Source organism: Neopelma chrysocephalum, unplaced genomic scaffold (genome assembly GCF_003984885.1).
Source record: "Neopelma chrysocephalum unplaced genomic scaffold, ASM398488v2 Primary Assembly neopelma1_61b, whole genome shotgun sequence".
Lineage (NCBI taxonomy): Eukaryota > Metazoa > Chordata > Aves > Passeriformes > Pipridae > Neopelma > Neopelma chrysocephalum.
The window spans coordinates 3,263,938-3,276,555 of NW_020897717.1; the positions used below are offsets into that span (position 1 = coordinate 3,263,938).

The 12,618-nt window shown below is 45.1% G+C and overlaps 1 protein-coding gene across 5 annotated transcripts in view; it reads right to left on the bottom strand.

Moving 5' to 3' along the window:
• Positions 1-12,618, bottom strand: part of LOC113966865 — a 56,734-nt gene that overhangs the window by 28,456 nt on the left and 15,660 nt on the right. For all 5 annotated transcript variants that reach the window (XM_027681946.1, XM_027681945.1, XM_027681944.1 and 2 more), the window contains 2 exons: positions 11,720-11,795; positions 9,972-10,462 (listed from right to left, as the gene is read on the bottom strand). In XM_027681946.1, coding sequence (XP_027537747.1) covers positions 9,972-10,462; positions 11,720-11,795 — 567 coding nt within the window. The remainder of the gene's footprint in view (positions 1-9,971; positions 10,463-11,719; positions 11,796-12,618) is intronic.

Sequence of the window (12,618 nt, forward strand, 5' to 3'; positions counted from 1 at the left end):
TGAACAAACTGACAGCATTCCCTGACCTGCAGTGGTTCGCCCAACTGCAAACCACATCACCTCTAATGAAACGAGAAACAGGTTTACAGAAGTGAGAAAACCAGATATCTGACTAGCTCTATTTAAGGATATTCTACCTGTACTAGGAACTACACAGATCCTCTGGCTCTGCAATTTGGAAAATGATTTTTTAAACTGTTCTTTGTTTCTTAAACATAATATGCCCATATACCATCATGGCAGAGCCTATAGGACTGTTTGATAAGCCTCTAAAGTGATATGCAAGATAGACAGTTTCTAAAGCCTCCACAGGTAGACAAAAGATTTTATTTATGCTGTACAAAAGAGCATGCTTACAATAAGATTACAATGTAACTTGCAAAGCATTTCAGGGTTCTATCCTTTGTACAGCTGATCAACCTATTTTTTCCATAATCAAAGGTGAAATTACAGCTTGCAAGAGTATGCCAGATTTTAAAACACAAGCACATTTTTTAATTAAAAATATAGTTTACCCTTGTATAGACATGACCACAGACTTTATTTACCTTAAGTTCCTAACGCTCCAGAGGATCCTCAGTTTTGTAAATTCATCCCTATGGAAATTGCTTTGCAGGAGCAAAGTCCAACAGGAGACCAAAAAGACTATGTTCAATAATGAAAACCAGCAAACTTCATAGGGTTTCTCTTAAGCACCTTCATTTGTGCTTTTTTAAATTTACCTGTGGCCCCTAGGACACCTATGTTTTTGAAACCTTGAATTTAGAAAAAATGTAATTACATGTTTTTCGGCTTGGAGGAGGAGGGTTCAACTCTGATTTATCAGACATCATTTCCTCAAAACCAATTGCAGCTCAACAAGAAGCATGCATCTGGGATCACAGCCCTGGAACAGGGCAGGGAGTTTCACAAGTGAATCTGCTCTGGTTTAACTCAGTCTCCGTCTACATGGGAAGTAGATGCCTCTATTGAGTGCCTCCTCCTGAGAGATGAGCTGTGGACCAATGCCCAAAACTCCCATTGACATCAACAGGCTGAAAGAAAGCGCGAGCAGAGCCCAGCAGTGTGGTTCTCATGTGAGCCAACAATGGAGAGGCTATTCAGAGCTAAGGTAGAAAATCAGAGCTAAACCCCAGTCCACGCCAAGGACAGCTGTGTTGTTGACAGCCAGGCTGGCTATTCTACCATGCCAAAGTTTGTCTCAAAAACAGCATTTCCTAGAGTGTTTACTCAAGTCACGGGCTTGGCCTTAAAAGCTCAGCCGGCTTCTGCCTATTGAAGAGTAATGGCTGCTGCACTTTCAAGTCTCAGACACACCCAGGACAAGCTGCTTGCTTTCTGTCTGTGGTGTCAAAACTGGAGCACAAACACCCGACATTAATAGTTAATCTGCACCATCACACAACTGCCCTGTTTCTGCTGTTTCCAAACCCACACTACCACCTCTCTCCTTCCTTCTCACTCAAGGCAGTGCCCCATGGGGAGACCACAGGGTGCAAAGCACACCCATGTCACCTTTCAGACACGAGTGCCCCAGTGCCAAGCCATGTTGGGCAAGGAAGGTGTCCTACTTCACAGATACAGGGCTAAGCAATGCCAGTGAAAAGCTACCATCTCTCCTTTGTAGTGCTTTGAAACAAGTCTCTTACCATCTGATTTTTAAGCCGCAGCAGTCCCCGTTATCTTGTGGCTGCTGAATTCTAAGGAAATTCAATGCTTAGTGGTGGTAGGGTAGAAACAAAGGGGGGAAAAAAGCCTAGTCTATCTCTACTGTTCATTGTAGTTTCTTAACCTATATAATAAAGTCAGAAAAGCAAGTAGAAAAGTGCCACCACCATCAGATGCTCTCTGGACTATATAAGGAATAACCAGATTGGTTCTAAACAGCCATTCACCCTCCCCAGTCTCCTCAAGCCACTTCCCTAATCCTCCAAAGAACTAAACTGTAAGGCTTTCTCCTTTTTGGACGTTGCTAGCATAAGCAAAAGTCACAACTTATCATGCCTGAAGAGATATCCATTCATCTGCACACCAAATACAACTTGGGCAGTGACAGCATATGGTGGAGCCGCCTGCAAACTCCTTTTCTCCCCAGGCAAGGGTGAGATATTTGTATCACAATGAGCCACATGCTGAGGGAGGAGTGGGCAGGGAGAGGTATCTGGCCAGCACAACAGTACATTGGGACTGGACCCAAGCAGCCTTTCTAGTCCAGACACACCAAGGCTGGGGGAGGTGAGGAGAATCCAGCCCTATTGCAGAGAAGAGCACTGTAGAGAAGGTCCTGACCTTCCCTTCCAAGCAACATCTCCAAACCGGCGTTGCTGGAAAATATAAACAGGTTGCAGCAAAACTTTTGAATCTGCCAGGCCCTAGAGGTTACTTAGGCTGAACTCAGGATGTGAGAAAGAGAACATGCCAGCATTATCCTTTTACACTATACTGTGTCAAAACAAGAAACAAAAATATCCTTCGGAAAACCTTCTTGGAAAAGGACCTGCAACAGTCAATACACAAGAGACAGAACAGGGATACCTTGCAGGATGGCCACCCTTGGGGATCCAACCCGGCACCTACTCTGTGACTCTCATTCACCCCACCTCCAACCACATTTTACCCAGTTTTGTTGTTGCTGCAGTTAGGAGCTCTTGGTTTTGCTGAGTGATGTTTTCTGTGACCAGCTGGCAGCCCATCATAAAACACTGCCAGTAGATATGGGAGACTGGGCTTTTCCTTCTACTAGTCCAGTAGGAATTATTCTCTGTGGTCAAAACTCCAGCTTTGTCCATTCACATGCAGAGCTTCTGGTAGCCACTTTCAGGTGATTTACCCCCCAGATTTGCTCCTCCCATGCCTACCTAGCCCCCAGAGTCAGACCAGGAGTTCAAGACCTACACAGTATCACCAGCACCACTCAGGACTTCTCTCTAAGTCACATCCCGAGGCCACATGCCAGTGGTGCCCATATGCCCATTTGATCTCCTCTCTCTGGTCTGCAGCCAAAGAATCAGCTCTAGTTTAATACCTTCTTACCAGGCTTAAGAGCTTTGAGAAAAAGAGAAAGACAGCAGGGTTGGGAAGGTAGCCAGCAAGCCTGCCAATCTAAATGATAAGCCCTTGGCTTTAACCTCAGGTTCATCATTTACTGCCTCTGGTGCCAGGTGCTAATATTGTCCCTTTGCAAATCCTAATACAACAAAATTAGTCTCTCTTGCTCTGTCTCCACCATTCTTAACCTTCCTATTCTACAGATCTCTACTGTCTTCAACATATACTCTCCAAACTTCAGCCACACCTAATTTCCTTCCCTCATCTTCCTTTTGCTCAACAAAGCTCTCTTGTGGCCTCAAAAATCACCCTGACCAACGCAATCCCTACTCTTACATGATTCACAGCAGCACCTCGAGGAACTACATTTCAGATGTTTCAGCAGATAGCTACTGGTTCACACTGTCATGGTAGTCCAAATGGCTATATTCACCAACATGCAAGCTTCCAGGAAAAGGCAAAGTTACACAGCCAGATATGCAGGGAAAAAGAGATCGGTAAGTATTTCCAGACAGAAGTTCACTTGTCTACCTCCCCCTTGAACTGTTGCCTTTGCACATGTTACAAAGCCACGTAATACAAATCAAAGATGCACTCAGGCAAAACAAGGAGGCAAAACATTAAGGGAAAAAAGTTTGGCCCTAGGAATGGACAAGCCAACACACTCTGTGCCAGGGCTGGCACAACAGTGGAAGAGATCCAAGAGACGTGTGATCAGAATGAAAGTCTGCTAGCAGCACACCTGAAAGGTGAACATAGTATCAACAGATATCACGGGGCAGGGCAGAAGTGGAACAGATCTCTTCCATTTAAATTAATTCTGCGTTTCAACACTGTACAGAGAACATAGATCCTCATGGAGAAGCTGGTGATGTACAGGCTATCTGAACTCCAGATGACCCTGCTTGAGCAGAGAGGTTCGACAAGATAACTTCTAGAGGCCCTTTCCAATCTCAACCATTCTGTGAAAATGCTCTAACCACTGGAACACTGATTGATGCTGAAAGTTTGAGAATAGGACTAGATTATCCTGCCTGCCTTGCCTTTGGCATTTACAAGCTGGCAGCAGATGAACCTTACCATAAGTGAAAACTCAGTTGCCTCCTTCAGAAAAGAAGAGGAAATCATGATGCTTTCTAGAAGCAGCCAGGCCAAGTTCTACATGGGTTACTGCTCTCTTATGCTCCGATTCATCCAGCTGCAGCAGTGCACAGGCACTTCCTAATGTTTTTGCATGAATTAGATAGCCATCCAGGGAACACTTAAGAGACATAGAGACAGAGGTATCTGCTGTCTGGCAGTCATACTCACCTCCCTGGGGCTGGGTGGGGTTCCTCGTGCCTTCCCTTGCTATTGAGTCTCTCTCTCTACCTCCTGGACCACACAATTTCTTCCCACCCTCCCCCTCTCCACCACTGTCAGACTACCAATGCCTTAATCAGCAAACCAGACATCAGCTGGGTGGCACTGAGCCAGAGAGTCTTTATAACAGAGATCAAACCAGAAGGGAACATGTCAGCTCCTCCAAAGACACAAAGAACAAGACAACTCTACCATGCTCTATCTCCCACTCATATGGTACATCTTTAAGATACCAGAGCCTCCTGCCACAGAACTACATCCTTGCAGGCAAGTAGACCAGACAATCTCATCGATCATGTTCACCCCTAAACTTTCTCATGCTCAGATTGCCTTGCAGCAGCCAGGCATAGCATTTGTTTTCTGGCTACTTCAGTGCCAAACACTGGCAGGGGTGAGATAGACAGGGGCTTCTATGCTGGAAGAACAGCTGCTATAGCATATTTCTGGGGATGAAAAATAAAAGCAAAATTGCAGGAGGTTACCAGAAGCAGAATTTCTCATTCTGTACTGGCACAATCAGTTTCTGCAACAGTTTCTTTATCATATTGCTTCAACAAGTGCTCTACTGCACCCAGGAACAAAGAACTGCTATGGCCCAACTTCCCACACTTGAGAGACAAGTTCTGGCACTGGGCCCCTTAGGAAATGGTGTAAGCCATTACACTCAGCACAGGCCTCTGAACTCTGCTCAGTTACTCTGGAGAGCGAGGCCCAGGGCAGAGACTGTGATTAAACTACTACCAGCACCAGCAGTAGATTTTCCGGCACCCTCTCGTCACAGAGAGAAGCTCAGATGGGCAAACAGATGGTAACAATTCTCAGGAACTGAGAAGGCCTGGATTCAAAGGGGAGGCCAAGAGGTGAAAAGGACTCACGAGCTCACACGTGGAAGCTATCTGGAAGCTATTTTTCAAGTCCTAGAGAGACAACCAAGGGCAAAACCCAGCTGTGCTAAGGATACAGAAATCTCACCCTGGAGCCATTAACAGTCCAAAGCCCAGACCCCGGCGTACCAGGGGTCACACACTGGTCCTCGGTCACATGTGGCGAATGCTGTTGTGCAGCCTCTGCACAACCAGTATCGGCCCAAAGAAAGCTTTTAGTGCTCATCACTTCACCAATGCCCAGTCCAACCAAAATGCCAGTATTCAAATACACAGTAGAAGAAAGATGGTCTTGATATCACACAGCTAAGCCCAGACCAGGGCTCACACTATACCCAGGACACTTTCAGTGTCAAATCATGAAGTTCCACTCGCCTGTCATGCACTGAAACTAGTCACTAGTCCAAAGGAGTGAATGAACAATCCAAATGTTAGCACAGGATGTATTTTTCTCTTCTGTGCTGGCCTTTTTCATCCCAGCATCTCAACGCATTTTAAATAATGCACTAAGCCTCCGTAAGAAAATGTTATTGATACTCTAGAGGGGAAGCCAAACAAGGAGCAGCTGAAATCACTCAGCTTGTTCAGAGAAGAGGAGAGTGAGGGGAGACCTCATTGCAGTCTGCAACTTCCTCATAAAGAAAAGCAGAGGGGTAGCCACCAATCTCTTCTCTGAGACAACCAGTGACAGGTACTGAGGGGATGCCATGAAGCTGTGTCAGGGGAGGTTTAAGGTGGATATTAGGAAAAAGGTGGTTGAGTACTGGAACAGGCTCCCCAGGGAAGTGGTCAGAGCATCAAGCCTGATAGAGTTCAAGAAGCATTTGGACAATGCTCAGGCCCATGGTGTGACTCTTGGGGCTGTCCTTTGCAGGACCAGGAGCTGGACTTCAATGAGCTTTGTGGGTCCCTTCCAACTCAGGGTATTCTATGAATCTATGATTCTATCTACTCATAAAAGTAAGCAAACCATGGCAGAAAGTTCAGAGCAAGTTGTGAAACCTATCTAGTGACTTTATAGTGTAACTGGAAATACACTCATGTACCCAAATCCTCTGTCTTGTACTTTAAAACAATGCTTTCATATCAGCCACCTACCCTCACATAAATGAGGACAATTTGGATTTTGCTCATTGTACCACCCCAAAGCTGCTCTCCTCCAAGAGATGTCTCTCCCTGCAAATGCTGACAGTCTGACTTCCCAAGCTTCAGTAAGTAGATTTCAAAGGTGATCCAGGCAGTCCCACTGAACAATACAGGAGGATGGATCCATTACTTCCTCTCTATCAGTTTACACAACATGCCAAGACCAATTAGTCCCCTGGGAATGAGCTTAGCAGCTCCAAGAAGTCTTTGTGACACCCTGGACTTCCTTACACCTCAGCTAACCATTATATCCACTGGTGCCTTTACCTTGAGCCATCAAAGGATGGCCCTACTCTCCCTAACTTTGTGCTCTCATCGTTGCCAAAAAAATCCAGTCAACAGGTGAAGTTAACAGGTGGCAGCAGCTACAGTCTTTCTAGGACATGCACAGCCTTCATTAAATAGCAAGTGGTTGGCAGCAGGGCCTGAATGCAAGGACATGTCTGCCCAAAGATCATGATCAAGGCAGAGCTGGGAGAGAGCATTCACTGCAGCTATGTGGGTGTCTGCACAAGCCAAGGTATTTCTGCCCAATTAAGGGAAAGAATAAAAGCCTTCTGAGGTAATTTTCTAGTCCTTTGGAGAAGTGAAGAAAAGCGTTGCATTGAAATGCCCTCGCTCAGCCTCAGCAGGGAGAGACTGGGTGACCAGCTGACCAGCCAGCCAGGGTGGGAAATACCACTGACTGTCCAAACTCAAGTCTGGGACACAAAAAGGCAGAATACTTTGCCTTGTGAAGCTAGAAAGGCATGGCTGGACACCTAACTGAAACAGGACTTTTTAAACCTGCTCCTGTGCAGCCTTCCCTGCTGCAGGAGGTTGAACTGAAAGGTATGGATGATGGAGATTTTCATTTATTCGCAGGCCATGAAAGTACAGCATTCCCTAACCCCTTAAAAGCACTCACATTGCCCCCAACCCACTTGTCTCTCCCAAATTTGCTCCTCTTTCTTCCCAAATGGCACCAAATTCATTGGAACACAGGGAAACATTTGGACACCACATGCCACTGACCAAATGGCCTTCCTGCAAAAGCTGTCTTGGTCTGTCCAACCCTAAGAATAGCTAAAGCATCCCAACACAGAGCCACTTCACACCATAACTCTTGGGACCCATGTTCCACCACCATCTGACATAAACAGAATTTGATGCAAAGCACTCAGCGTCTCTTCATCCACCCTTGAGTTACCCATACACATCACACTCTCAGAGTGTCTTATCTCAGAACACATTTGCTTCTGGCACAAATTAATCTTGCCTGATACTCTTTGTCAACTGTCAGCTGCACAGAGCTGCAGGAATGGGAATAAGGTTCAGGTTCAGGGATGTTGCTCAAAAGAGTCTATCTGATAAAAAAATTTTTCAGCTGCATTCTCATGGGCAAGCATATGATGGAAAGGAAAAGAATCATAAAGCAAGAATAGCTTGATTTCAGAGCCCAGATGAAGCCTCATACCATTCCTCATTAGAATTGTTTACCTGACTAAAAAACACATGATGCCAAGTGCTGCCCAGGCAGTTAATAAGAACCACTTTTGTTGGAAAATGGAAACAGACCAAAAAAGAAACACCCTGGCCCCATTTTATAAGGGGAATATGGAAGTCCTGAATCATTTTCATAGGAGAAATAAGTACAGATAATGAGCAAAAAGTCGTCATAAAGCTTCAGGATGTTACTGTCTCAAAGTTAGCCAAATAAAACTATAAAAAATAATACAAATGACCAAACACTTAAAATATTCAGGCTGCATCTCACTTTGCATGTGTGTGTCTTGTCATCCCTGACAGTACACTTTCTTTCAAATTAAAAACACCAACTGACTATCCTTTCTTTGTAACATGATTTCCATAACCTGAAATGTTAATGACATCTACAGTAAAAATGTTATTTAAAAAAACACACCACCACCTCCACTCTGGATTTCAATTTCTTTTGCAAAAATTTTTGCCACAGTCAATTCAGAAGTATAGAGAGCAAGATGGACCAGGAAACAAATTGTTCTCATAAGGTTTCCCCCCAAAAAACCACAACAGTTTGGAAAGCTTATCTAAATTAGCCCCTAACCTTCACACCAAAACACTCCCAAACACAGTGCTGAAAGGAACTTAAGGCTGAGCAGGCAGATGCTATGCCTGGGATCCAAATCAGAGAAATCACCTGGGCCAAAAAGAACATTTCCCCATTTACTCATGTGCACTCTGGGGGACAAAAAAAAAAAAAAAAAAAAAGAAAAAAGAAGGCTGGGCACAGGCTTACTAGCTTTCTTCTCCTCTCATAAGGATGTGAGACTAATTAAAGTCTGTCAGTATCAGTAGAAGATTTGGGTGATGTGAAATGCAAGACTGGGCCTTTTGAATGTTCTGTGAGCAGAAACTTGGCTAGAAGGGTGAAGAGGGGATGAGGAAAACTGTATTGAAAAAAAGTCTCTGCATTATGTATTCATGGGATGTATGCTGCCAGCAGGACTGAGAACAAGCAGCAATGTAATGGGGAAATGGAGAAGTCTAACTTTTATAGATGTTAGAAAATAAATACATAGTCCTTTCTTTTAGTGGGTCCACCTTGTAGGCTTTAAAGAGGGTGTTGTTAGCAAGGTTAAAACTAGTACATCCAAACAACCAGAGAGAGCGAAATTCTTCCCTGATGAGAGGAAATTCAGAACTAAAAATAATTGTTTTTTAACTTACTGCAATTTAGCAGGGCCAGCAGATGTCTGCAGATACTCTTTCAAACTGACATTATCCCAGTGCAAAAAGGAAAACAAATAATGAAGAGAGCTGAAATACTAACTCTACACCAATGCCTTTTGAAAGAGGGGCACCAGATGGGAACTGCACAGGGCAGCCTGTCCCATCAGTACCAGGCATGCCCCATTTCTCAGGCTCCGCAGAGACGATGCAAACTCCACACCTCAATCGTAGACCCCAACAAAAGTCCTGCAAAATCAAGAGTAACTGCATCTAGAGCAAACTGGAATCAGTTTGTGTTTTTAAAGTATTGAGAAGGTAAAAAGCACTGTTTTACACTGCTATAAAACTCCTAGGAGGCATAAAGAGACCTGAGCTCAAAGAGGTCAACAGTGTGGAAATAGCTATCATCATCAAGTCTACAACCACTTACATCAAAAGCTTTTTTTATACATCCCTAAGCAATCATTTATTTTGGAGCAAGTGATATAGGTCAGATCATGGCAGCAGGGGTAACTCAAAAGCAAACTCCAATTATTTTGCATGCAATGAACCAGACAGTACAAGTCCTGCCTTCCTAATGAGGGTTGCAAGAGAACAGTCCATCTGTAGCAGGAGCCACTCAAGTAGCAGCAGCTTTACCTCTCAAGACAGGTATCTACACTTAGTCCTAGTTTATCCGAGACAGAGAGCAGAAGTACCAGCTATGCCCCTGGAGACGTGACCACAAGAAGCAACCCTGTGAATTTACTGAGCCCTGCCTCAATAACACTTTTCTGTCTTTGCTTACAACACCTCTTTTTTCAAGCAACGCTACTTTCCTCACGTGAAGTTCTGCCTTACCTGCTGCATTTTTTCCAGGTCAAGGCTGGGCCTCCTGACCTTATCCCCATATCCTTGTCGATGTCTCTTACAAGGCATGACTTGCTCAAGGCCCGCCCCAACGCTTGTGAAGATTAAAGGTCTGGAGGCTGGGCTCCGCACCAGGGGCTGGAGTCTCTTGGGAGGGGAGGCACTGAACAGCACGGGGCTTGGGCTGGCGTGCAGGCCATCGGCCTGCTCTGCCACAGGCCGGAAGGACATGGCGCACAAGTTCTTCACTTCTTCGTCACTGGAGGAGGTGTTGTTGCCGTCGCTGCAGCAGGCAAGCCTGCTGACCTGGGACCACTTCCGCTTCTCTGCGGAAAACTCACGGTTGATGAGCTCCAGCTCCTCTTCTGAGCTGTGGCGGTCAAGGTTGGCATGGAAGAGGGCCCGAACCTTGCAGCATTGGTTATCCTGGTTCTGGAGCTGGTTGGTGGCCAGAGGGGTCAAGGTACAATTCCGTCTTCTCTCTAGTGGGAGGAGGAGATACAGGAATGGCAGAGCAGATCTGTGTCCCATGCCCTAATAAATTTGGCCTGTTTTCTCCTGACCTGTTGTTTTTATCCCCTCCCAAGTAAACTTCTGAGCTGTTTTCCCACCTTTTCTTCCCCAGATGAAACACCCTCAGCTGAATGCTACCGTTTGGAAGTTTCCAGACATTTGTTTAGACCAGACAGCTATACATCCCCTTTCAAGCTGTCACCTGGAAGTCTAGTTCCAGAGCAAGAACACGGACCTGTCACACACCTCATCTCCTGAAGATGGAGAAGACATGATCTTACAAATGTGTTGCTCAGCACTTGGCTCTAGCTAAAAATATTCAGTTCTAGTGACCAGTTCCCAGGGCAGAAGAGGCAAGTAAGTTACGTTACTCTTAAGTGTCACCTTTGTGGCTCAAATAAGGGAGATCTGGTTTCTGGAGATACAAGTCCTCTATTACAAGACTTGTCACACAAGAGAGCCTGCCTTCAGCCATAATCTGGGCACACTTTACCTCTTCTGCTGAGCTCTTTCTATGTTAAGCACACGGAGCAGGGATTTGAATTTGACTTGACATGGGTCAGGAATTTAACTACTTCTGCCTTTGCATAAGAATCCACTTGAAGGTGGGCACAGGGCATGCAAAAATGGCAGAGACTTAGTATAGCTCAAGAGATGCATTTATTACAGATTTCACCTGCAGCTCTAAGCTACTTCATACCTAGTCCAAAAACAATATCATGAGCCCCTGTCTCTTCTCTATCAAACACCCTTAGCTAGTTGCAAGAATAGGGCTGCCCAATACCAACAGTACAGGAGGAACGGAGAGAGCTCATCAGATAAGGAGTGGAGAGGAATCAGGAATGTGAAGGTCAAAACTCAAAATGGCAAGGATGAGGAAACCAAGAACAAAGATGATAAAGGTGCAAAAGAATGGAATAGTAGATAAATTTTTAGTCCCAGCTCTGCTGCTGGCACAATTGTGGACCATGTCTGCCTCATATCTGCAACACTGAGACCTTAACACATGGTTAACAATGTCTATCTCTGGTAATAAAAACCTGACTGCAGCATCTGGTAACGCTAGCTTCTCCTTGTGAGGTCTCAAAGGCTTCAAGGTGACTTATTTAATGCATCTGGTTGTGGTATACCGGGGACTGAGAAGGAGGCACTTGCAAAAGTACAAGTGAAAAGCAAAATGGACTTCAGCTGTGGTATCCCAGGATCCTCCTATCTCATCCCTTTACCTCTGTCGATCTGAGCAAGTTCCTGGTTCTCTTCCTCAGAGTCATCGCTGTCCTCATCACTTGGGGGATAGGAGATCTAGGGGACAAGGAGAAAGAAAAGGCTTCATTGTGAACACTGAATGTTGCCCTGCTGCTGCCCAAGTCACTTCCCCCACCCTCCTACTCTCATATCCTGCAGGCATCCATACCACCTAACCACACATACCCAGCCATAGCACCTCCCTCTATACACATCCTCATCTCCCAACCTCAAACTCCCATCGTATCCTCTTATTTGCAGCAACACAAAACACATGACCTGCCGCTATTTCTACCTTAATGCACCACCAACTCTTTCCCAAGCACAATGAACATATCCTGCCCTTTGGCTCCCAGACACGAAGCTTGTAATCATCATGGCTTACCACATCCACATCACGTGGATAACTGAATCTCCAAAATCTCCACTTCCGAAATAAAGACACATCCTGTCAACAGCACTATCATCTTGCATGGCACCCACAAATGAAAGTGGCACGTTAACTTTAGCCATCCTGTGTATGTACCAACACTTCCCCCTTGAAGGTTCACACACCAGCCACCACTGAATAGACTCAGCTTGCTTTCCTACAAGACAACCCTGAAGAATGTAACAGAAATAAAAGAAACAGGATTTCACAGAAATGCAAACAATACCATAATGCTGTCCCCTCCAGGACAGAATCTGACAGTACTGCTGAACACCCTTAAATGATCCAAGAGTACTGAAAATTCACATTTTTTGTCTATCAAGACTTTTCAGGAACATTTGCTCTCAATCAGACAGTGGACTTCAAACCACTTGCTGTATACACAGATACCCACTTACTCACTCAAATCATGTTCTAACACTGAACAAACTTGGTAGTTGCCTCTTGAGA